Source organism: Anoplophora glabripennis, unplaced genomic scaffold (assembly GCF_000390285.2).
Source record: "Anoplophora glabripennis isolate ALB-LARVAE unplaced genomic scaffold, Agla_2.0 scaffold814, whole genome shotgun sequence".
Lineage (NCBI taxonomy): Eukaryota > Metazoa > Arthropoda > Insecta > Coleoptera > Cerambycidae > Anoplophora > Anoplophora glabripennis.
The window spans coordinates 150,817-177,371 of record NW_019416908.1 but is presented as its reverse complement, the minus strand read 5'-3'; the positions used below and the strand labels follow the sequence as shown (position 1 = coordinate 177,371).

The window sequence follows — 26,555 nt, the reverse complement described above, 5'->3', positions numbered from 1 at the left end:
ATTAAAATAAAAATCTAGAAAAATGAATTTGTTCACTTAAAACACTTATTCAGTGGGCAATAATTTTCACAATAAAAGTCACATTATTCCTCAAAGAAAGCTAAAACAGAACCGATGATTAGTTAAAATAGAACTAGCATTTTTTTTGTTTACTAAAAAAACGGGAAAAAGCAGAAATGTCATTTGCGACCTCAACTATTTATCTCTTTTTATGCGGTATGTAACTCGCGAACGATTCCAGTGGTTGTCAATAAGTTTTAACAATTTTGATTATTATTAATTTTAAGCGGTATTTTACAGTCTCAACGATTATTATTATTAAAAATTGCTTATTACCAGTGCATTCTATACTCTCCACATTTTAAACACCTTTTATATCTGTTTTGGTAGATACAAAGTAGTAATGAAAGATAGTGTTGATTGAAGATTGAAGCAATGTGAATATTGTTAAAGAAAGATTACTTAGAAACTGAAATAATAAATTTTAACTTCTCGTCTTCAGTTTATCCTCAAAATATTTCTAAAAATTTTCGCCGACTGACTTTTGTTCTAGTGTCATTGGTTATCAATACAAAATGTAATTAAAAAGCTTGTGCAAACCTCAATTACCCATTATATACATCAGATACTAATAAAAAAAAATGTTTGTGTATATACAGGGTGTTTACAAACTTCGAGAGGATTTTTTAATGGTAAGTAGAACGAATTAATAATAATAATAGTGTCTAGAGGTATGTCGACTGTATTTCGAGGCTCCCAGAATGCGCGCTTTTCAGTATTTTTAGTAGCGGTATCAATAACAATCAAAATTGTTTTAACTGATTGAGCATCTCTGGTATCATACCCTACATAAAATATTCTACTTTAATATTCGTTTAAAACGTGTGTCTTTCATTGTTTAAATTTATTTTTAAATGTTTAAATGAAGTCATTTATTTTATTTTTCTCACTTTTAACTGAGTTTTATTTTTGTTAAATAATATTTGAAATGCCTTAGAAGAAAAAAAAATTGAGGAAGAGAATACTAAGTTTACACACGAATCTATGTCGCTATATGCAAGAAAAAAGCCGCTGTATATACAGGGTGGTTCGCCATAAGTGTCATTCACTAATTATTTCCGTATTTTTCAACGTAAGAAAAAAGTGTAAGGATAAAAGTTAAAGGAAACTAGATTTTTTTAAACCAAAGTTACGAACACAACTAAGTTAAGGTATAGGACTAGAATAGAATACTTGATACATTTTTACATATTTGGATAGAGCATTTTTTACGATTACAGCGACATAAGGTTGGTTGGGTTTATCTGCCTTGAGCGTAATGTACAAATAATAATCAGGGAACTAACATTTGGTATGCCTCTAAAAAAATCAAGGCTAACATACTTAGTTTTCGAAATATTTGAAAAAGACCCGAAATTTTGGAAATCCGTTTTTGTTTCGTTGCAGCCTTGTTTGAAGTGATATTGAAAAAAGAAGAACGATTTCTCATGGCCACTGTTTGCCCTCTATCCAATGGCATAATCAATTTTTATATGTAACGTTTCGTCTTTCCAGGACCATCATCAACTTCATTTGTTTAAATACAACCCTAGATATTTTATTACATTTTTTGCAAGCCTTCATGACCCCCAATACTGTACTGCCTCGGCCCGAACCAGATTCAGACGTTTTGTCACGAAAAAATCATCTTCAGTGTATTCGTTCCAAATTTATTCAAAGTTTTTTTATTTAGATTTCTTTTTTTATTGAATTATCGCACACTGTAAGTGCCGTTAGACCCTGTGAAATCCATCTAGTTAATTAAACTATTACCACCACGCATTAAAATAAAAAAATGTTAGAGTTTTATTCCCGTGTCCCTTGTTATTTCTAGGCTATTGTGTTCTATCTATCACTTATCACTGAGCCAGCAACTTTTCCTTGCATTATCATTAAAATAAAATTTCTAAAATGGATGTATAGAATGAGAAATTCGATGGGATTTCAAGATGTCCCACAAATTATTAGATGGCAATACTAATGGCAGCTTTGTTCAATTTGAAGAAAAAATCATCAGAATTGTAATATACCCCATTTATGTTCCAGTTTTATTTTATTTCAAATGTATTTGTATAAACTCAAAATCCATATTTCTCAATTCATATTCAATATTTTATTTGTGTATTGCGATCTATTTTATTTCTGCCTGTGAAGATTATGAATTATGACATGTTTACTTGACAGATTGTTGACTTTTTGTAGCAAGTCAATGTTGTGTGTCTTATTTTTCAATAACTAAGTAGGTTATTTGTTAAATTATTAATTAAAAAAATATTAATTTTATGAATGTTTTCCAGTTTCTTTGTTTATAATCCCTCGGTCAGTTAAGTCTATCAAAAAATGCCCTTTTTCTTTTTAAAGAATACAAGTTTAACTATTTGCATGGGCGTCCGCAAAAAAAAATACCAAAGGGATAAATACAGACTAGGTAAATTATGACAAAAAACAGATTTTACAAACTATATCAGTAAATTTTACCTATAAAATCGGTTCTACATGGCCTAGAAAACTAAAACTAAAAAAACCGTTTCCCATCCGTGAAAATATGAAACGAAAACAACGAATTATATCAGAACTGATACGCCTGAACCTCCAAAGCTTGTTCTTCCCCCAAAGTGCACTTGTGTACTGGAACTGGTAATAGCCGGCAAATGGGTTCGATTTTTTTCGTCTGGGCTGTGAGTGAGCAACGCGAACGAGGGGCGAGTGCCCATTATTGTGGGAGGAAGGTGGAAACTAAAGAAACCGCGAGCGGCGATGGGCGGAGCGCCGGGCGATATTTCACAGTTCAATTATGCCGCGAAACACGTTAGGACGACGGCAGCGGGCGAAGTGATTTCCAGCGGCGGCGAGCGAGGGGGCCCGGAAGGGTTCGAAAGTTTGAAAATTAAAGAAATTCCCGCGCATTTAGGTCGCTATTGTTGTCCTTTCGATAAACCTTATTAGTCTATCTCTGTTAAAATTACATTAAACGTTAAAAAAAATTAATATAAAAAATTATAAAAATTATAAAAAAATAAGGTCCACTTCTTATTTGTGGTAGGGCGAAATGGGCGGTGACTATTAAACGCCTTCACTATACCCATCCTTGTCTATCACATGGATTTCTATGGCTTACTTTATCGCTCTCACGTAACTTCAGATAGACCATCGGTACTTTCCTACCCGGTATAATTTGGACAAAAGTAAAAAGAAAACAATTCTATTTCTATAAGAAGCCTGATGAACAATGTTTATTAACGAATGTAATTCACGCTACTCTATATGTATAAGGACATATTAGTTTAATTACGGATTTTTTTTACGGAGCTTATACCTAGTAGAGAATTTCAGCGAAATATGACACAAAGGTTATATAGTTATTAAAATTCCTGACAGTAAGACACATAGTCAGAGCACATTTGCCAATTCATTTGTAATTAATTTTACATTATTTCGAAAATACTGTGTTTTACGCCTACACTTTACTAAAATTTTAATTGTTTCATTAGATATGCTAATAGAAACTGTGTCAATTATTTTTCCGTAGGTATATCATTTGTTAAAAACACAAGTAGCGGCAATGCCACAGTGCCTTAGTTTCTTCCAGAAGTAAATTAGAAATAAATTCCAATGAGCCAGTTAATAATACTGAAAAAATTTAAATTAAAATATCAGATTTACTTTGCAATATGANGTTTCTTCCAGAAGTAAATTAGAAATAAATTCCAATGAGCCAGTTAATAATACTGAAAAAATTTAAATTAAAATATCAGATTTACTTTGCAATATGAAATTTTAACAATCAATTCAGTGTATTAATTCATAAAACAATTAAATGAAAAATGATAAAAGTAATAACTCCAAAAAATGATTTATATATGCAGAAGGCAACTAAAACGCTTGGGCAAGCTTCAGAAGCAGATTCTTTGTCGTGAACTAATAAAAACAAAAGAGTTCCTATAAACATGTACCTTAAAATGCTTTATTTTCGAGATATGGGGTTTTAAAACTAAAAAATATGTATGACATTTTTTCTGAAATCTTGCCTTTTTCGAGATATTCATGGTCAAAGTGTAAAAAACAAGGTTTTTCGCGAATATTTCACGTCCAATGCATTGAACAGCAATAAAGTTAGCACAATTTGTAGAGAATTCAATTATCTACAATATTGGTCACTTGCATTTTTTCCCGAAACCTTGCCCTTTTCGATATATTCAAGGTCAAAGTTTAATAAACAAGGTTTTTCGCGAATATTTCACGTCCAACTGCGACTGCGATAAAGTTAACACAATACGTAAACAATTCAAGTATCTATAATATTGGTAACTTGCATTTTTTCCCGAAATTTCGCCCTTTTCGAGATATTCAAGGTCAAAGTTTAAAAACCAAGGTTTTTCGAGAATATTTCACGTCTAATGCATTGAACAGCGATAAAGGTAACACAATTTATAGAGAATTCAATTCCCTACAAGATTGATTTCTTGCATTTTTTCCCGAAATCTCACCCTTTTCGAGATACCTTGACCTTGAATACACAATTTGTAGAGAATTCAATTATCCACAATATTGGTCACTTGCATTTTTCCCGAAATCTCGCCCTTTTCGAGATATTCAAGGTCAAAGTTTAAAACCCAAGGTTTTTTGTGAATATTTCACGTCCAATGCATTAAACAGCGATAAATTGATCACAATTTTAGAGAATTCAATCCTCCACAATATTGGTCTCTTACATTTTTTTCCCGAAATCTCGCCCTTTTCGAGATATTCAAGGTCAAAATTTAAAAAGAAGTTTTTTGCGAATATCTCGCGCCCACTGCAGTGGACAGCGATAAAGGTAACAAAATTTGTAGATAATTCAATTCTCTACAAGATGGGTCTCTTCATTTTTTCCCGAAACCTTGCCCTTTTCGAGATTAAAGTTAAAAAAACAAGGTTTAACTTTGACATTGAAAATCTCGAAAAGGGCAAGGTTTCGGGAAAAAATGAAGAGACCTATCTTGTAGAGAATTGAAATTTGGACAGCGATAAAATTAACAAAATTTGTAGAGAATTCACTTACCTATCTACAATATTAGTCTCTTGCATTTTTTCCTGAAACCTCGCCCCTTTAGAGATATTCAAGGTCAAAGTTTAAAAAATAAGTTTTTTCGCGAATATTTCACATTCAATGCAGTGGGCAGCGATAAAGTTAACATAAGTTGTAGAGAATTCAATTATCTCCAACTATCTTTTTCGAGATAATCAAGGTCAAAGTTGCAAAGAAAACGGGTTTTCGCTAATATCTCGCTTACGCATCTGACGTCATTGATGAAGTCATTGTAAAATGACAATTTAGCTATCTGCAAGACTGGTAAATTTACAGTTTTTAAAAAATATTTTTGAAAATGAATTGAAATATTTAAAATTGAACCGAAATATATTTTAAAAAATAATTTATAAAATATATTTTTCAAATAATTAAAATTCGGCAAGAAATCATCAATCTGGCATCTCGGGAAGGAAGAATTTTCGAAAAATATGCAGGAGATCAATCTTATACTAATATTATTTCCTATTCCATGACGTCCAAAGCATTGGGCGCGTGATATTTGCGAAAAAACTTGTTTTTTAACTTTGACTTTAAATATTTTGAAAAGGACGAGGTTTTGGGAAAAATTGCAAGGGCCCAATCTTGTAGATAATTAAATTTTCTACAACGTTCACAACGACCTTATTGATATCTGATGTACGGAACGCGAAATATTTGCAAAAAACTTTGATGTTGTTATTTTTGCGAATTTAGGTTAGACACCCTAAAGAACGTCTGCGCAAAAATTGTACCCTGTATATAAACGTTCTGAACCTTGGCTATTAGAAACTCCAGTAAATAAATATCAAGAATTTCGACGGACCAGTGTTCCAAAATTAAACATTAGAGAAACTTGTTTAANTATATATACGTTTCTGAACCTTGGCTATTAGAAACTGCAGTAAACAAATATCAAGAATTTCGTACGGACCAGTGTTCCAAAATTAAACATTAGAGAAACTTGTTTGAAGAGTTTTGCTACTTTTTCTAAGAACACTCACGAAATAAGCGATAGTCCTATTAACATGCTACGAATTTGCAAACAATTTACTGAATTATTTCTATCTACTAAAAGTTTAGAAGTACACAACACAGTTATGTTTAAAAACTAGAAATGTAAAAATAATTAAATATGTAGTCCAGCGAAAGTTGTAATATTACATTTGCAGCGCTATCTATGCACGAGAATCTACACTACACATTTCAAAATATCAAAGCTACTAATAGATTCCAATCCTATCGCAGAAAACTCTTTGTAGCTTTGGAAGAACAAATCGAATGGGCACGACGACCCCTGTAAGCTATCTACCTTCACATAGATGGCGCTAGCATCACCAACACGATCAACTCCGCTTAAATTAAGGCAAACCTGTCGCCTACTCTCGTCGAATCGAGAGCGGCCGACCCCGTCTACCTTTATGCCAGGTGGGCAAACACAGGTTAATGATATCAGTACCGCAGTACCTGTTATTTATCAGAAACGTAGTCGTTTCTTTTGAAGATCCGTTCAATACCGACATGTAAATATTGTTTCGCGTTTTGTTGATAGTGCTGGAGAGAGTACCTACAAAGCCATTACTTCATTGAAAAATACGCGGCGCAAGTTAAAAACGAGAGTTAAGTCGAGTGACCAGTGCAACATAAACAAATGAGAGATGTCAACTAATAGATTTCACAAGTAAGTGAGATGCTGATTTCCGTGCAGTTTTGGCCGGAAGTCCGCTTAGCTGGATGCTGCGGATCAGGGAAAATGTTACATAAACGCGTTGAAAATTAATCGGATCGTTCCAACAAATAGATCGATGGGTTCCAATTGCGAAGAGAAACGTTATCAAAGCAATAAAAAATCGTTTACGACTGTATCGATACTTTTATTTATCTAATCATTAGATAGTGAGATGGACGCAAAAGTTGCTAAATCGGGGTTTGGAAATCGGGAAATTGTCGTTGTTTGATTAGGAGTCTCGCATATTTCCAACTTATACTTTGCCAGATAGTTGATGGTATTAAGATACCGGCCCCTTCCTTGTATAATAATTTTAATAGTTCGGATAAAGTCATATGAAATGAAAACCTGTTTAGAGATTTCAAATTGGAAAAATGAGGAAAGTCCAAATAAAAACGCTTGACAAAATACATACCAAAATAATTTTCCAGATATATTTTGCTGGAAATAATATATTTTAACAAATTGTATATTCAAATCTCAAGCTAGTAGAACTCAAGAACAAATTAACAAAGAGTAAATGTATTTTTTTAATTTAAGACAACAAAGAGAAATTAAATTTTAAAATTTCATCAGTAAATAACTAAAAAATTTAATTTAAAATGTATTTTAACCAAATATCAACATAAAGAACTAAAAAATCACACTCAGAAAAAATTATGTGGTAAATTAATTTTAATGGAAACTCAGATAACTGATGCTTCTGATTCTAGAGGCATATGCTCTTGGTCATTGTGAAGATATTCAGAATCTTTATCAGCTGCTGGAAATAGCTTGTTGATAATTGTATTAAAATAATTTCTAAAACTTATTTTTTTAGATAGTACTCTGCTTATTATAACCCTTTATAGAATAAATTTTCACAAAAGTTCAATTTTTCCAAATTTTTCCTTTTTTTACAATTTTTCTGGGAAACGTCGACCGTAGTCCAATTTTTTCGAAAATTTTTGGACTACTCATCCACATAAGTCAAAATAAATCACTGATATGCCTACAAATGNCTGAAAGCTGAAAGTTCTTCCGTTAATATAATTTACCATAACTTTTTTTCAGTTAAGAGATATTTTTCAATTTGGTAGACTTATTGTGGAAGAAACCCTCAAATTTTGACCTGATGCACGTAAATGGTATTTATTGATTTTTCAAAAATTAAACATTAATTTTCATGTTAAAAGATCATTAAAGATCCTTTTTGTTCGAAGTCGATACTATTGCCGAGAAAAAAACGCATTAAAGTTTTATGACCACGTTTTCTTTTTTTTTTGTTTTTTTATTTATTGAATATTTTGCCACCCGAACAATACTTAAAAAATTAATGAAATCTTACGCCAAAAACTCAATCAAGGGTTATTTCTTATGAAAATATTTTTGCCTAACTTGAAAATTCTAGATGGACTGTTTGTTTTCATCTGAAACCTCCGTTTTAGAGCTGCCAAAGATGGCATGTTGGAGGTACTTAAAGAAGCCACCAAACGGGACTGCAACTGTAGAGATGAACAAGGGATGACCCCCACATTGTACGCCGCTTTTCACGGGAATTTGGACGCGCTAAGGCTGCTATGCGGAAGGGGGTAAGCCAAAAAAAAATTTTTCTCTAAACGTATTACAGGAAACCTCGTCTTGTGAATCAACTCATACCCGTATCTCAAGATATTATGATACAACTTATCGAATAAATGGAATGTTGTGATAAAATCAAAAAGATTACTATTGTTAGCAATCCGAACAATTTCTTGGTCATTCTATAGCAGTGTAACATCTAAAACATCGACACTAATTTATTTACGTGTGTATTTCAATACAACTTTTTGTACTTTAAGGCTGATTTTCCGTACGCTCTTGCTCTTGCCATATAATGTAAAGTACATTCATAGATTTAAGAAAAAGGCTACCTATTTGATGTAAAATGTTTCCGATGGGATCATAAATAGATGAGATTCTTGTAAAACCAGCCATTGGTCAGTATAATAGGTCGTAATTTTGATTATACTATTTAAATATGTCGCATACATTGATTAGTAATTAGTCAAAACTAAACACAATAATAATAATATCTCTACTCCTCATTCTAATTACGAGAATTAGCCCAGAAGTCGGAGACTTGTGCGGGAGAGGAGTAAAAGAGCAGTAAAATATTATTTCATAACTCGTTCACCTAATATTAATTACTGCCCCTGTATACACAAGGTGTTTGATGTAGCTCCAATAGTAAAAGTCCACTGGATTTAAATCCGGACTACGAGGTGACCATGGATTGTATGCAGTTCATCATGTAAATACCACGTCATGACGAATATTTAGTGGTACATCTTCCAATAACTGGAATAAATCGTTACGAAGAAACTTCAAATAATATTATGTGTTAAGTCTTAGTCAATATGGCCACTTAAATGATCCGCAATTATTCCAAATCCAGTGTTCATTTTAAACTCAAATTGAAAATACCGAATCCAAATTTTATTCGAGTCCTCAATGGTGAAAATTTTCTACTGAGAAGTACAGATAAATTTGTTGTTTATGCAATAAAAAATGTGCTGTAGGAACTTACTCCAACATTTTGTGTTATTTGGAGGATACAGATATTAGGATTTTCCTCAACTATGTATATCCACAATTCTTTCTTGTCTAACCATGCGGACTATTGGTCGACCATTTCGATGACAGGGGCGAAAGCTACCCGTTTCTCTCAATCTTTGAAACAACCTTGAAAATATCTTTCCATCCGGTTGACTGTTGGGATAAGTTCCTTCATAACTTCTTGTTGCACCTCGTTCGTTACAATTTTGTTTAGAATAAACCAAAATGTCCGGATGCATGTCGTGAATTTTTTTATTATAATTCCAGAAGAAAAAATGGTCAAATAATATATTTTGTCTGAATAACAAAAAAGCGCAACCTATACTGATATAAACTGTACACTTTTTAATTTTAAAGTACAGTTATTTTAATCGCCAAAATTAAAAGTAGTTTGTAAGTAAAAAACATGCGTATTATTAGCGAAATACTAATATCATCCGTTTATTTTAATTGAAATAAACTTCCGCGTCAAAACAAAGTTAATATGCATAAAAAAAAAAGAATCGAAAAAATGTCAATTTTTAATTGCTTCCAATTGTTTTATATTGTGCTAAGAGCACACATATACCAGAAAATAAGTTGAATTAATGTTTTTCAGGATCAAAGATCCCATATATTTATCAACAAATGTATTTTAATCATTAGCTGGTTTAAGTACATAATCTCTTAAACCAAAAATCTCCCAGTTTTTTAATTATAGACTAGTTAGATAGACGTAAATTCTTGAAACACAGAGCAGATCTGTTTAGATCTACAGTTTGTTTTATGACATCTCTACATAGATAGTCATTCTCTTAAATCTATAAATGTACTATACTAATTAAATGGAACAATTCTTGAAAACTTTTCCATTAAAACAAACTGCAAAAATTATGAAATAATTGATATAAATCAAACACAAAAACAGACAGATCTAGAATATAAAAAATTAAACAACAAACGTGCTAAAAAAGCAAATAGAATGAATATAACTAGTGCTGTTTTCTAATCTATCTTCATCTAATAAGATTCTAATTTAAAGATTACGCTATCTGGCTTAATACTTTTTCGATAAAAAAATAGTCATACTTATTTCGAGAAGTTATGTGAAAACCGAAATTTAATTTTAAATGTAAGTTACTGACATGACAGCAGTACTCATCTCTATAGATACTTCTTTTAAGATAAAGATGGAAACAGAGATAAGAGCGTATACGTAAAGATTAAAATATCAACTATTTTTACTGATGATTGATTGTCAGTATTAAAACAGCTTAAATAATATAAGGATATTATTGTTTTAGCAAACCCACCTAAACACAAAGGCGCGCGCGCAGATACTATGAATTTTTCAGGACAAAGTACCTAATCTTCGTAATCTGGGTAATTGTTTTTTTTTTCTCTACTACGACATACATATTTTCACTTTTGGTTGAGTCACAACTCACACAGCTGATTGCTATTTGTAAATCGCTAGAAATGTTACAAACATGTTCATTATTTTTAAATACAGTAAGATTAAATTTGTGGATCATCACTAACAATATTCTATTCAACACCTAGAGCCATATTACTTTTAGGGTACAGAAGGATATGTAAATAAATATGACGTGGTACGGCTACAGTACATGTAAACCAGCAAATTCAGATGAGTGGAAATCGTAAGACGCGCGTAGCAGGCTGTGCATCGTATTCAGTATGCAGGAACCCCCTCCACAATTCGTGTAATAAATATTTCATTAGAAATTTCTCCAAGATAATATTTTTGCCACAACTTAAGCTTCTTGTAAGTTGTGATTAAAAAAAGTGACGATTCAGTCTTAGAAACTGCTTGGCGAGTAGAATGCTCAGCCATAATTTCCGAGAAGTCCAAAGAGAGATTTGATCCCAACTGTTCCAAGTAACTATACAATTTGAGTCTTGCCTACGCTGTAGTATATGCTGATATACACACGTTAACAGTGGTGAGAGGGTCACAGGCTTTCCAGTTAATTATTAAGGTATATCTTAAGGTATTGTACGGGGATGGTTAACTATTGTTGTATTAGTTTGGTTTTCTTTCAGCCCAACTTTCCCCAAAACGAATTGAATATTAATTTTGACAGCGAACGAACACCTGGAAATTCTTGTTGGACATCTTCTCGCTTCAAGAACTCTTCAATATATTTACTGCGCTCTTCTATCGTGTTACTCATTTTGGGCCATCCTGAAGCATGCTGCTTAGCTTTTATAAATGTATTCATCATCGTCATGAAGAACCCTTCGGTTTTTGTAATTTTATCAAATTTTTGAATCTCATAGCTCCAGACCTCATACACCTCCATTAATCTATATCCCTTTTCCACGACTTTTAGTACCTTGTCGATTACCAATGTTCCAGTTACAGCTCTTTCATTTTCTTCATGACAGCATGTGCTTTTTTGCATTATGTTCTCCACAGGCCCGACAAAGTATAAACGTTAGTTTATTATTTATCTTTTACGGTAAAACGGGGTGATATAGATACTGAGGTGGCATAAGTTCGCATTTTAAAAGCCCATTTGTTTCTTTCAGATTCATACCGTTGCATTCTTTACCAGTCAATACCTTTGGATGACCTATGGGAAACCTGCCGCACTTGTAAACCCAGGGACATAGGGAACACACATCCAGATATTTTATTTTTTCACTGCCTAACTGTTGTGATATTCGGAGATGTTCCCTGATCTGCCACCATAAAAAGCATCCCGTGGATTTAATGGTGTGTTTAGAAGTAAGGGGTGCTTTTCAGTGTAAAGACTAGTTTCTTTGTTGTCTTTTATCGCCTTTCGGAACTCTCATTCCCACACTTTGATGACGTTGTATCCTAGATCTTTTAGAGGCTCCGTTTTGAATGTTGTACTTTCAAAGCGTCTCTCTAGCGTATCTGATAGGTCTTATTCGTGCGTGAGTCTGTTTCTGATACACTTGAAACAATACCCGTGGAAATATTCAAGCTATTTTCAGCGTGGTGTAAAAAAAATATTTTGAAAATACCACAGCAAAGGTAATGCTTCGAACAAATGAAACCCTATCCCTAAAGTCTCCAGGAAGCTTATGAACAATACTTTTGCATAAAGCTGTTGATATTTCAATATATGTTACGTTCATTGCTTTTGTTAAGTGGAAAAATATTGGGCATAAATTGAAAAAAACAAAAACCTTTACCAGAGGACACGTACATTTTTTTTTAATAATTTTACTGATGAAGTCTATGTAAATATAAAAGTAGAAATGATATTTGGAATAGCAGGGGCGTGCAGAATAGAAGAACTATATAGGCTGTCCCAGAATAAATGGATTTATACAAGAGACGTTAAAATAATCCGATAAGTCCCTATAAAAATTTTCCCTAGAGGGCCTCCATACAGAGTTACGAACCCCTAAAGGACGCCCCTGAAAATCAAGGTTTTTATAATAACTTTTAAAATATGTACTTAGTGTAGATAGTGACAGATAAGACTCCTTAAAAATTGACTCATGAAAACAATTTGGCTTATTTGGTTTGCCAGGGACGGTCTAGCTGTAGCACAATAACGTCAATTTTTTTACGCCCTTTACGACAAATGCACAATAAGATCAAAGTGCTGATAACATTTACATATGCTACGCTTGTACCATTATTTTGAAGAGGAGATTCCTCGGCCGAATCGTTTTTGACTTAAATTTTTTTTTTTTATTTATAGTATGAGAATACCCTATATTTTTCCTACTATTTCCGACTTGAGCATTTAAAAATTATAATTTCCGGCGCCTATGATTATAAGAGATAAACGAGGATAAAGATGTCGCCCCATCTTAAGATCAGGTCATACGTGAAAAATGATAAAATATAATTAATATAAAAAATTTGTATTTTATTACATGCACTTTCCTAGAACCAATTTTGTTATAATCAACATTCTCAGATTTTATTAATGTTATCTGTTGTTCATAAATTACTTATCACGTCATCCACGAGGTGAAACAATATACAAGGTTCCTCGTTTCTGTTTTTTTTTATTGCCATAATAAAATCGTGCTATTAATTGATTAAACTTCCGCCATTTGGAAAAAAGGGTACTAATTCGTTTATGGCTTGTCTTAAAATATCAAAACAACTGCAAAAACTGCAAACTCGATTTAAAAATGGAGCATCATTGAAACAGCCTTTAAGAAACGCAGTGAATGTGGGAAAACGTTTTAATACACGTTTGTAGAGTATATAATTTTCATTGTGAGTATAATAATGCACAGTAGGTGCATATAACAGATATTTAATGATTTGTGCACAGTAAAATATTAACAGCTGGTTATAGGTAATTTTATTTGCTCAGTATACAGGGTGATTCAGAACTTATCCAAAAAAATGTGGGAATAGATGCGGCATGAGAAATGGAGTCAATATCGTAAAAAAAAATTGTAAAATCCTTATAGTTTCCGCGAAAAAAATTATTGAAGTTATAGTACATTCAACGACTACATAGCTGGACAACTGTAGTCTCTCTAGCGTCATTCGTGGAGAGCCACGTGGCCTCAGCGACTCCGAATACTGAAATCGGATTTTTCAATCGTCGTTGCAATAGTATTTACCTGTTATCTGTGATGTTTACAATAGTTTTTTTAGTAGTTAGTGTCAAAAATAGTTTGCGTGTATAGTAACTCGGAGTTGATGGATATCGGTTTAATTTATGGTGAAACATTTGTGTTATGGTGAGGCAAGACAACATTTAAAATAAAATTTTGAACAATTGTTGTAACATCGGATAAGTCAAATGATTTTATTATTTAAAAACACAAATTAATTGTATTAATTAATAAAGGCAAAAGCAGTTGAATTTGCCGATATAAAATAGGTGCGATAAAATTCTATTTACATATTTCTTTCCTTGCGAAAGTTTTTGTCCGTTTTTATCACACTGCCATGCCGGTCGCATTGTGCCAGGTCAGGTTTTACAGTGGACCAGTTTCCAGTGCCGTGCAGAAGTGTATTTTTAAATAATTTTCAAACTGCCCTTTTTGATTTTTTCTTTACAAAATTGTATTTGTAAGGATCCCCTGTATATCCAAATTTTTTTTTTGGATAAGTTCTGAATCACCCTGTATAAATATCAGATGACAAGTATAATATATAAATGCACCGTAAATTTGGTCTTAATGATATTCTCTGACAAACTTAAATGTGGTGGTGATAAAATTTCCAAATTATTTAGTGGGAACAAAATTCAAGGATTTTTAGTGACGATATTTCTCAGTATCTCCGCTACTGGTTATCAGATTTGTGTATAGACTTTCCGACCTCAATTTAAGACCAAAGAGTTTGGTGGTATTATCAGGTTCGGTCGCTACGCAACAACTCGGCATTGAAATATTTGAAAAACTTGTTCCCATATTTATTGAGCCATACTTATATACAGGTTTGGTCGCCCAGTTGAAGAATGTGCGCGCGGGCAAATGGCAAACAAACACAGCCAGACTGGGCAACCAGCCATAAATTTTAATTGTCGACAAATTGCTTAGCAGTGCAGTGCAGTGCTTGGGGGTGAAAATTCGAAATATTTGGAATTATTCAATTTTCGTGGCTGAAAACAGGTATGAAACGGAACAAAACGAAATACCTACCCAGACAGTAATGAATTAGTAGAACTATTTTATACCTAGCAGCACTTACACGTATTGGAAGTTGTAACTTTACAAAAAATAAGAACAATGTGCGACTGTACAAAATAACTTTTAACGTCATTTTCTTTTTTAATTAGGGGGGATCCCGACAAAGCCGACCTGTTCGGCAACACCGCGCTCCACCTAGCGGCCGCCCAAGGACACAAACACATCGTCACATTCCTGGTGAATTTCGGCGCCAACATATATTCTACCGACGTCGACGGACGCACGGCCCAAGAATTAGCCGGGATAAATAACAGGGAGGACATACTGAGGTACATAGATGGCATCCACGCGAAATTAGAGGCGCAGGACAAGAAGAAAGTCAGGGCCCTGCAGGAGAAGGCGAAGGAGGACGCCAAAAAGAGGATAAAGGTAAGCAACGAGGCGTTACTACCTACGGAAGTGGCCAGCGTACACTTGTACGCTTATGACGCGCACTGACACGCCTCAGCTGGTGCCACTGTTACAGTTATATTTAATTTTTTATTTATATCAAAGACCAGATTTAGTATTTATCCATTAATTTTGGTTTCCAGGAATTCCACAAACGGAGAGCCAAACTTGAAGAAAGAAATGACAAACTGGAGAGGAGAAAGAACAGGGATTACAGACCGACCATGATGGAAACCCTGAGGTCTAGGATAATAGGAGGTTCCATGTCGAATCTAGCCAACATCGGCACTAACGAGAGGAGGAACACGTACAGCGCAATCATCAACGGGGGCACTGTGACCAGCGGCAAAGGTTCCATGAGTTCCGTGCAGCGCAAAATTCTGGCAACCAAAAATAACAGGCTGGGACCGATCGATGACGAGTTTAAGGTAAGAAGAAGTGCACAAATTTCAACAATTTTCGAGATATTTTAACATTTTTGACAGATTTTCGAAGAATTTCAATTTTCAGAAACTCACATTTTTTTACTATTTTAAGGTTAGCGAAATAGAAGACGGTAAAAGAACCGTGAACTCATTAAAGGGCATCAGAAGAGACTCGGAGGTACTTTATGGAGGAACCATCGAAAACGTTGGACAATATACGAAAAGGGGCCGTCTCGACGGAATCTTCAATGAAGCCGAGTACATCGACAATGCACCTCCTCCGCCTAGTAGCGGTTTAACAAGGTCCATTTCTCAACCGGATTTCATGCAGGAACTGCGTAAGAACGGGGATAACAGTTTGAACCAGGAACCACCCAGTATATTCATCAGACCAGGAATGGGGAGCATAGTCATCAGGTATGATTTATCTCGTAGGAAATCGATGTAAAAATATTATAAGCAGAGATACCTAACGAAAAACTTGTTTTTTTTTTAGGAAAAGCATCACAAATTCTTTTGGGGGATTCTACGCTAACCAAAGCGGTCAGGAAGAAAGTTCTATTGGATCTGGTGAAAGTTACGGACCTAGGCATACGACAGATGACGAATTGTCAGGTAAAAATCATAGTAAAAGTTGAAGATCTCCGAACAAAGGTGTCAGCTGCCCCAAGTTGCCTATTGTCTATGCTAGTGGCCCCAGATTCCGATAAAAAAAAATATACCGAACTTAGTCTAATTTTTTTTTTTGCAGATTCCACATCTAGCGAAGACGATGACCCCAACGGCCCCCTAGAGCGATTCCTGACGGCTTTCGGCCTCGGGGAATACCTACCCAAGTTCGAAGAACAGAAGATTGACCTGGACACCCTGATAATTTTGACGGAGAACGATTTGAAGAGCCTCAACTTGCCCATAGGACCCCACAGGAAGCTCGTCAATGCCATACACGAGAGGAAGGCCGCTCTCGAGAATCCCGGGGAAGTAACGGACAGTATGCTATAGATACACACCCAGTTACCAATATCCGTTGGTAGAAAGTACGATAAACGTACAGGGAACAATTTAGTATAAGTAGAAAACTTTATGGAGCGATACAAACACTTTTTTTTGAAAATCATTTAATCGATTAGTGCATTTTCCAATAATCCTTATTAGTCCAAAATATACAGGGTGCTCAAATTAATGTCCTAAACGGTAACTATTAGCCAATTAAATTACATTTAAAAAACGTAAACATTCCAAGGACTAACTTTGTGTACGAATTTAACTTATAACGCCCTGTATACGTTATCGCTTCAGTAAACTGTCACGTGCACTGACAAAACATGTATATAGTTATATTTATTTTTGTCAAAACTATTTTTGTAAAAAAAATCATGAGATTTCAGATATTTTTAAACTTATGAACGCTGTATGCAATTTTATATCTCCCATCACTTTACGCTTCCCTACACTTTTTCTTGATATAGTGAGAGTTTAATATAGTAGTAATAATACGCTAATGTAACGCGCAGGCTATGAACTGAAGGTTCAATTATAATATCCGTTAGTATGCCAAAGTATTTTGAAATACTTTAAATAGTAGCTTTAGATGTGTGAATATTTTTAATTTATGAAAATTTAAGTCGTAACAGCAATGTAACAACAATGTAAGTGTACTTAAATCGAGTATGATATTAAAGAAATATGCACTTTAAATACAGTACTTTCATTAAAGAGGCAAGCACTTTAAATATGATTTCTATTGAAGAAATACAAATTTTAAACAGAAGGCTATTGAAGAAATATGTACTTTAAGTGTATAAACTATCTATTAAACTGTGTACTTTATAAAGACTATATTAAAGAAATATGCATTTTAAACAAACAAAACATATTAAAGGGCTTTGCGCTTCAAATATATAAATTTCTATGCTGAAGAAATGTGCGCTTTCTATTGAAAATATAAAAACTTCATATTAAAGAAATATGAACTTTAAATACAGTCATTCTATTAAGTTTGTTATTTTTATATTTTCTTTCTGCTTTCTATTAAAGTGGACAAATTACTATATTGAATAAGTATGCGCTTTAAATATGCTTTCTATTGAAGAAATACAAATTTCAAATACTGTTAAAGAAATATACGCTTTAAATACAGTACTTTCATTATAGAGACAAGCACTTTAAATTAATCCAACCTTCTATTGAGGAAATACGCAATTTCTATTAAAGAAACATACACATACACTTTAAACATGCTTTCTATTGAATACAAATTTTAAATAGATAGAAGACTGTTAAAAATGTGCACTTTAAATACATTACTTTCATTAAAGAGGCAAGCACTTCAAATAATCCGATTTTCTATTAAGGAAATATGCCCTTTCTATTAAAGAAACATACACTTGCATTTTAAATATGCTTTATATTGAAGAAAAATAAATTTTATATAGAAGACTATAAAATACATATGCACATTAAATACAGTACTTTCATTAGAGCCAAGCACTTTAAATAATCCGACTTTCTATTAAGAAATTTTGCACTTTCTATTAAAGAAGCATACACTTTAAACACAATTTATTAAACAACTACCCACTTTAGATACTCTGTTAAAGATATAAGCACTTTACACAGTTGTTGCAATATGCAGTCATTTTTTTATTTTCATTCTGCTTTCTATTAAAGTGTACAAATTGATTCAATGTGTATTTTAATTTAATTTAAAAATAAATATAAGTGCATAAACTTTCTATTAAACTGTGCACTTTATAAAGATTTTATATTATATATGCACTTTAAACAAACAAATATATTAGGACTGTTGAAAATATGTGCTTTAAATAAACATTTTCCTTTAAAGAACTATGGTTTTTAAGTACACAAATTACTATACTGAAGAAATGTGCACTTGAAACACTTTTTATTGAAGAGATACCAATTTTCAATGGAAAAAATTATTAAAGAAATATGAATTTTAAATACAGAATTTCTATTAAAGAAGTATGCACTTTAAATAAACAAGACTCTCCATTAAAGAACTGTGCAACTTATGATAGTGAGGATGTGTGCACTTTGAACTCGGACTTTCTGTTGGAGAAATACACATTGTAAATAGAAAAATATCTATTAGGTATATTTTTACATTTTTTCTATCTTTAGGTTTTCAAACTTTCTATTAAAGAAATATGAACTTTAAATACATATGTTCTATTAAAATGTACACTTTTAGACTTTCTAACTAAAAATTATGCACTTTAAATAGACTTGTTAAAGAAATATGCACTTTAAGTACGTAAATTACCATAACGAATTGCACTTTAAACAAAGGTTTTCTATTGACTAAATATGAACTGAAAATAGAAGATTATTAGAGATATATGCCCTTTAATTTTGCAAACTTTCTATTAAAGAAATATGAACTTTAATGGATTACACTTTAAACAGACTTTTCTTGGAGAAATACAAACTTTAAATAGAGTACTCTCAAACAAATATGTACAACCTTTCTATTAAAGAAATATACACTTTAAATAAGTGAGACTTCGTATTAAAGTGCCATGCACTATAAAATATGGGGCACATGACCTGTGAAAGCAAAATAAGGGCACACTGGTTCAAACTGATTATCTGTAGAAACGTATAACAACTGATAACACATCCGTCTTCAAGTCATGATTTTTTAAATATGTCATGAAATAATATTTAAAATTTATGATATATACCATAATGTAGTATATTAAATAACGAAAAAAATGTACCACGTACCTCGAATCCTTGCATCAGCAGTAAAGTTCTTGTAATGGGACGTTTCAAAGGAAGGTGTCAGAAACCAGGAAAAAAGGATCAGAGTTCTTTCTTGAAATACAAAACGTTCACATTCAAAAAATTTATTATTTATACGGATGAAATAAATATCCTCAAATCCATAAGAGAACTATAAAAATATTAATGTTTAGTGCTGGAATTGTACGAGTACAGAGGGAAGGCCGTCGAAGTCTCGGGCACGTCGTCATCGGACTCGGTTTCGCCGTCCGACTCGAAAGTGTTATCGGGAATGTCGTACAGACGAATCATAGGCTTGTTGGGGTCTTTCATTATCAAGTACTTCCCGTCCTTCTGTTTCATGACGATGTCGATGATGCACCTCAAAATGCCCCAAGCGTTGTCCATATTCAAGTTGATCTGAGTGGCGAACTCGTGAGGTTTATACTGCTGCGTGCCGAGGATGACGTGTTTGCTGTTGTCCCTGACGTGGGCGCGGGACACGTAGCCAAACTTGATTTGATCGCTGCCGGCCAGTAGGGCCTGCACTGTCCACTTGGCCAGTTTGCAGGCGTTGTTTCTCAGTTCGTTAGCCAGGACGGCGCCCCTTTGGGTGTCTAGTTTTTGCCGCCATTCGACGCCGTTGGCTAATTTCGAGTCCCACTCGTTCAGGGCTTTGATCGAGAGGAATTGGAGTTCCCCGTTCGGAGACTGGACGACTGCGTCGTGCTCGCAACGAGCCACCAAAACCTGAAAAGTTTCGATCCTAGAGAGGCGGAAACTATGTACATACAGGATGTAACTTTTTAAGTGGGCAGGGTGTGTTTTTTAAGGCAGATAAATTGAGTTAAAATTTGTTTTTCAAACTATACGGAAGATTAGTTCATTTCAAAATGAAAGCACAGTTTTCATGCGACAAATGATGGGTGCATAAATTCGGAAAGGTTCAAATAATTTCCATTTTTCATGAATTTCTTTGATTTGTAACAGGATTCGGAACTGACAAATAATTATTAGTATGTGGATAAACATGTGTTATTAATTGTAAGTAAAAATAGTTATTTTATTAGCAAAAAATTCATAAAAAAACTAATCCGAAATATTCTTTAAACTTGTCATTATTAAAAGTGTAACATTTTTTTAAAGCACTGTGGTTAGTTTGTGAATCTCAATGCCAATGACCTCTGACTCTGCCCTAATTTAGACGAACTTCTGTAATATCAATCCACCTGATGTGATATGACAACTAGGCCAATGAAAAACATGTAGCCACTGTTAATTTGGAGACATAAGAATGGGTGATTACACAAGTCACACAAAAAAAGTAAAGTTATCAGTACTTTTCTTGCGACATAATATGTTTGCCTCCTGATCACGGATCCTGTCTGATAGGAATTTCCTAACCTCAAAAAACAGGTCAAAAATAGCAAAAATTCATGAGTGCTGGGAAAAATACAAAAAAAAATCTATATTTAAATGTTCATTTATATGGTGAAGACCCCACCGAATGTGAATTTGCAGTCAGAATTGATGGTTTTTTTTCTAACCTCAAAAAAACGGGTCAATTAAGGTCAGATATCAAGAATTTTCAAAAAATAACAGTTTCGCCACAAATTTGGTATACGGGGGTTTTTGGAGTCGCTGATCACGGATCTGAAATCGATTTTGCAAAATTCAAGATGGCGGATCCAAGATGGCCGACCAAATTTTCAAAAAATAACACATTCGCACCAAATTTGGTGTACGGGGATTTTCGAGGTCGTTGATCACGGGTCCGAGGTCAATTTTGCAAAACTCAAGATGGCGGATCCAAGATGACTGAACAAATTTTCAGAAAAACAGAAGTGAATTTTTAACAAATCATATTTTTTGGAGGGGTTAAAGAAATGGCAGAAACGTTGTGAAAAGTGTATCAAGCTAAAAGGAGATTATGTTGAAAAATTGTGAAAAACTTGCAGTTTCATTCCTAACATGGGTAATTATTGATCGACCCTTGGAAGTGTATAACCTCATAGTCACTTGTCAACGTTTAGTGATGGTATATAGTAGGATCGTATTCGATACAAATTAGAGCAAAAAATTGTCGGTCTTTTGTCTAAGAAAAATCGTGTCATCATTAGGAAGCATAAGATGAACCATTTCAAATTTAAAATAAAATTGAATATAAAATCTGAAATACCACTTCATATGCACTGTGTAGTAGCTGTAGTCGCCCAGGTGCATCGAGTGTACGAAGTGGTCGGTTATACGTCAAATACTAACCTGGCGAGCTTGGTCGTAAATCAGAGACTGCCTCCAAAAAAACAAGTAAACAACAGTGGCGCGTACAGAGGTGAAATGTAGTACATATGTGGAATTTAAAAACAAATTGGATTTATAATAAATTATTACATTTAAAGTAAATAGTTTATGAGAGTATAGAGATTTTTGTGGAAACAGGGTGCCAGACGTGAACTAATCCCTTCATAATGCATAAAGCAATTATTCACTTTCTAAACCCCTTAAAACCGTACTGCACTGGATCCCTTGACAGGCAATGATTTATTACTTTGCATCGAATATGATCCTACTATAGGTGTTTATGTGTTTCCATTGTTAAATTTCGATGATATGAAAAAAAACATGTACACGAATGAATCAAGAAAGGTTTAACAAAATGGGTGTGCACGTGCATTTGAGGTTTCAGCAGCATATGAAGTGGTGGGGTATAAAAACCATGAAAAACGTTAATACTTTTTGTCTTTCCGCTATAAAAACCACTAATTTTTCAAAAATTGGGAAGTTATTGATTTCAGGCAGATTTTCAAAAATCGAGTATTCATCAGATCTCGACGTTTTGAGATCATAGGAAGCTAAAGCTCAAACAACTACACCAAATGCTGTAAATCTCATCAAAATCAGTTGATCCGTTTGAGAATATTGTTGACGAAAAGTTTCGAAAAGTTTTTTTTTCTTCTGAAACGACATTCGAATTCCTAGTAAAATCTAGATTTGGTACTCAGCTATCTGTTTGTGCTTTAAAAATTGAATATGTTTTTAGATAAATACATGGTATAGCAAAAGTACCGGAATGGCAGAATAACTCGGCGGGAGAGCATTTTAGAGAAAAATGTTAAATATAAAAGTTTCAGGACTTCTCCCTGGCTATCCGATGGTGACCTTGACATTGACCTTGAAGATAATTTCAAGGTCAAATGTGATTTTTCTATACTTTTGACCCTAGAAATTAACAAAACGGATAATTTTACGTTCAGGTATGACCCCTCCCTTTTGATCTTGGGGCCCCCACAAGGTCAAACTAACAAAAGTACAGGTTAGTTTGACCTTGTGAGGGCCCCAAGATTAAAAGGGAGGGGTCACTCAAGGTCATACATAAAATTTTCCGCTCTTTTCATTTCTGGGGTCGAAAGTATAGGGTCCCATTTGAAAAATCACATTTGACCTTGAACTGATCTTCAAGGTCAAGGTCAAAGTCAAGGTCACCATCGGATAGCCTATATATTTAACATTTTTCTCTAAAATGCTCTCCCACTGAGTTATTCTGCCGTTCCAGTACATTTGCTATACCCTGTATTCACTTATAGATGATTTTATAATCATATATGTTTTTAGATAAATATATAAGTACATTTATTGTATTTATTTTTATTTGTAAATGCAACTTTTTGAAGAATTTTTGATAGAGCAAAAAAATGTTTTTTCTCAAGGCCCGAATTTTGCCGCCACTGGGAATTTGCCACCCTGGGCACTAGCCCCTAGTGCTCCTAGTGTAAATCCAGCGCTGGATCTTTTATGGATAAAAATTTAAATCTGTACTACTTATTTTCTAAATTTCAGCCCATTAACGCCAATCAAATCCAATTTCTTTCAGACCAGATAACCAAACTTGTATCTGCTCTGAAAGTCATTGGATTGGATAAAAATGTAGTTGCTGTTGATAATTTTTCGTTTATTGAAATTTAGCTGGAATTATATTATTATACATCAAGCACCAGTGAAAATAAAATTTTTGGTCCTTCGACCCACGCATATTTATCTAAAAATTTAATTTTACCAAACTTAAAACCAGCCGAATTTCGGAGGTTTTTAAGTGTTAGTTTTAAGAGTTTAAGTTTCTAGTTCGATCAAACAATAACAATCAAATGTACTCACGATTCCGCCTCCCAGGTCCCACTTCCTGTACCGATACGCAACACTAGCAACTTCACCTTCCTCTTCCTCGGAAACAAACGGATTCGGCTCCTCAAACTTGTAACGGGGCTCGTTGGTGCCCGTTCTCAGCACCTGAAACGATTCCATCAGTTCACTTACCCCTTCCTCAACAAATCACAAACCACGTACCTGCTGACTGAAATTGTGATTGATGAAAGTCGCCTCCAAAGCCAGATTCCTGGGCGAGTTCAGGGAGTTTCCGTCGTCCTGCGGGGGCTCAACTGAGGTCTCGTTCACAGTTAACAGATCGAATTCCGTATTGTCCCTTTTGTCGAAGAACAATTTGTCCCCTGCAAATAATTTTTTTTATTATTACAGTCTCACGGACGAGCCGACAACGTACCTATCTTCTCGATGACGATATCCCAAGAATAATTGGACCTGGTGCAGCACATAATAGTGGCCAAAATGGCATCGGTAGCGTAGACGTTGCCCTCCGTCTTGGACAGCTTACGGATGATGGGGTCGTCGGTAGTGGTGACCTACAAAATATTTTAACATGAGCTTCTCGACAGTCGTTTATTCTAGGAATTATTTACAGTGTGGAAGATTCTGTTGACGCTCTGTAATGGTTTCTCGTTCTTCACGTTGACACGATCATAGGATTTGTCGTAGTACTCCAATTCTCCACAACAAATTGTATCCTCGCCTGAAACAAACGTAAACATAAAATTTCACATCCCGATCAACAAACGCTTTGTCTTACCATCTTTAATGCTTGGCAGGGAAAGTTTTCCCAATCTAGGGAAGTCCATTTCCTCGATGGTACTCCAGTCGGGCTTGACAGTGACCGATGCATCCCTTATTTTGATTTGAGGCTAAAAATTTCACACTATTTACAACAAACTAAAGAAGAATTCAACAATTTACCCTTCCTTGGCCCCATCTCTTCACCTGACTCCTCTTGTAAGTGTCTCTGGCTTTGAGACCTTTGCCTAAAGACTGCATTCCGCCCGTTTGCATATTACCACGACCTCCCCTACCACGCATATTGCGCTGGTTGGCACGGAAACGACCTCGCTGGTAAGGAGGTTTCTGGATACGAGTCGTATCGACAAGATGAAAAGTACTTTCGTCTTCATCGTGGTAATATGCATACTGACTGCCAGAACCGAACTGAGAAGCATATTTGCCTGGAAAACCACAAGAAATCGAAGTATAATTATGTGAAAAGTAATTATTTAGTATAGGATAAAATGCCCAAATCGTCAAAAAAATTTATGTAGGTTTCAGGATATCTGTACTGTACAGTAAACATTGTTTAAGAAACATATTTTCGCAAATTTCAAGTAAAAATATACATATATTTAATAAATAATTCTTTCTGATGATCACAAAGCGGGGGAACTTCGAATTGCAAACGGCGGACTGAAGAAAAAAATATTTTTTACTTATTTAATACATATAATACATTTTTACTACAAATTTGCAAAAATGTGTTTCTAACCTAACCTCAAAATAGTTCATGTAAATAGCATGGTCAAAAAAATTGTAACTTACTTGCGTATTTCTTGTCCTGGAACGCAGCTCCTGTCCAATCGCTTATTTTGCCCAAACGGTCGCCTTTGCTAAAGGGCTGATAGGGCATATCCTTGAACTGGTCCGGCATCTCGCAGGGGCCCCATCCGGTAGGGTTGTCTTGAATAACGGGTGCGGTGAACTGATGAGGCTCGCCTCCTGACTGATGGTCAGTCATAGTCTTCTATTTAGCCCTGATTTTGGCTAGTTCAGTTAGTAAAAATTTTACTTCTATACTTGCAATATGGCAAAATGGAGAACGGCCAACAGCAACAATTACTTTTGACAATTGACGTTATTGACAATTGACAATCGCCAATCGAAATGAGAAAAGAGATGGAAGGAAATAGATATCTTCGAAAGGTGGGAAATATGAAAAATGGTGGGAATATATTCTCTGATGAAATTTGGTTCATGATAAAAAAATAAAAATATAATTATATTATATAATAACTAGTCATTTTCTGCCTATAGAAGTTGAGCATGGAAAGAAAAATGGTTTTAAGACAGTCTTCAAGTTTCAATCACTGATCTTTACAATTTTACAAAATACGATTGTGGTAAAAAAAACTTTTGCGAACTCTGTTTTTTGCCACAGTATCATTGTTTATAGAAAATAATCTCAGTATTAATCTTCATGTACACAAAATTGGCAGATTCTTATCCAGATTTCTCAGTTCCGCGTTCTCAATCTGCCTTTTATGAAAATGGGAAATAACGTGACAGATGACAGTTTAATTTTGATATACAAATAAACAGACGCAAAGATATTATGAAAAATGAAAGATAATAACAGAAATTGAAAAGAAACTTTAACACATGGGCGTAGCTACAAATTTTGCTTGGGGTAGGCATCATGTTCTATGGAAACCTCTAAAAAAAAAAGCTCTCGCAATCAGCGACTTTCCGATATGGAATTTGAACACATTTTGATCCTAAAAAATAAAAAAGACGTCACGCAGTCACCGACTTACCGATTTGACAAAGATGTTAATATTAGATCTGGGGTGGACAGCGCCCCCTGCTCTCCTTTGCTACGCCCATGCTTTTACTGGTAATTTCGATTTCTTTCCCAGTTTTCAGGGATTTTTTAAGTTGGTTCGTTAGGTATGTTGGTAACATTATCTTTTTTTAATTTTGAATTTTGTAAAATTGTATCCAAACATTATTTGTTTACTAACATCTAGAATTACTGATCATTTTTTGTGAGTTACTTTAAATTTTT

The 26,555-nt window shown here is 34.0% G+C and overlaps 2 protein-coding genes across 2 annotated transcripts; one reads left to right on the top strand and one right to left on the bottom strand.

Annotated features, from left to right (window-relative positions):
* The first annotated feature begins 6,522 nt into the window (after window positions 1-6,522).
* Window positions 6,523-18,535, top strand: LOC108914131 (ankyrin repeat and SAM domain-containing protein 4B). The gene is made up of 7 exons (XM_018719853.2): window positions 6,523-6,767; window positions 8,243-8,386; window positions 15,128-15,407; window positions 15,572-15,856; window positions 15,966-16,270; window positions 16,350-16,468; window positions 16,605-18,535. Exons 1-7 carry the CDS (start codon window positions 6,745-6,747, stop codon window positions 16,853-16,855), a joined length of 1,407 nt encoding a protein of 468 aa, XP_018575369.1. The 5' UTR covers window positions 6,523-6,744; the 3' UTR covers window positions 16,856-18,535.
* A 1,174-nt stretch (window positions 18,536-19,709) lies between these two features.
* LOC108914121 (eukaryotic translation initiation factor 3 subunit D) lies at window positions 19,710-25,625 on the bottom strand. The gene is made up of 8 exons (XM_018719840.1): window positions 25,313-25,625; window positions 24,683-24,945; window positions 24,519-24,630; window positions 24,352-24,461; window positions 24,156-24,294; window positions 23,942-24,102; window positions 23,753-23,884; window positions 19,710-20,350 (listed from the first exon to the last, which is right to left on the bottom strand). Exons 1-8 carry the CDS (start codon window positions 25,506-25,508, stop codon window positions 19,784-19,786), a joined length of 1,680 nt encoding a protein of 559 aa, XP_018575356.1. The 5' UTR covers window positions 25,509-25,625; the 3' UTR covers window positions 19,710-19,783.
* Window positions 25,626-26,555: the final 930 nt, after the last annotated feature.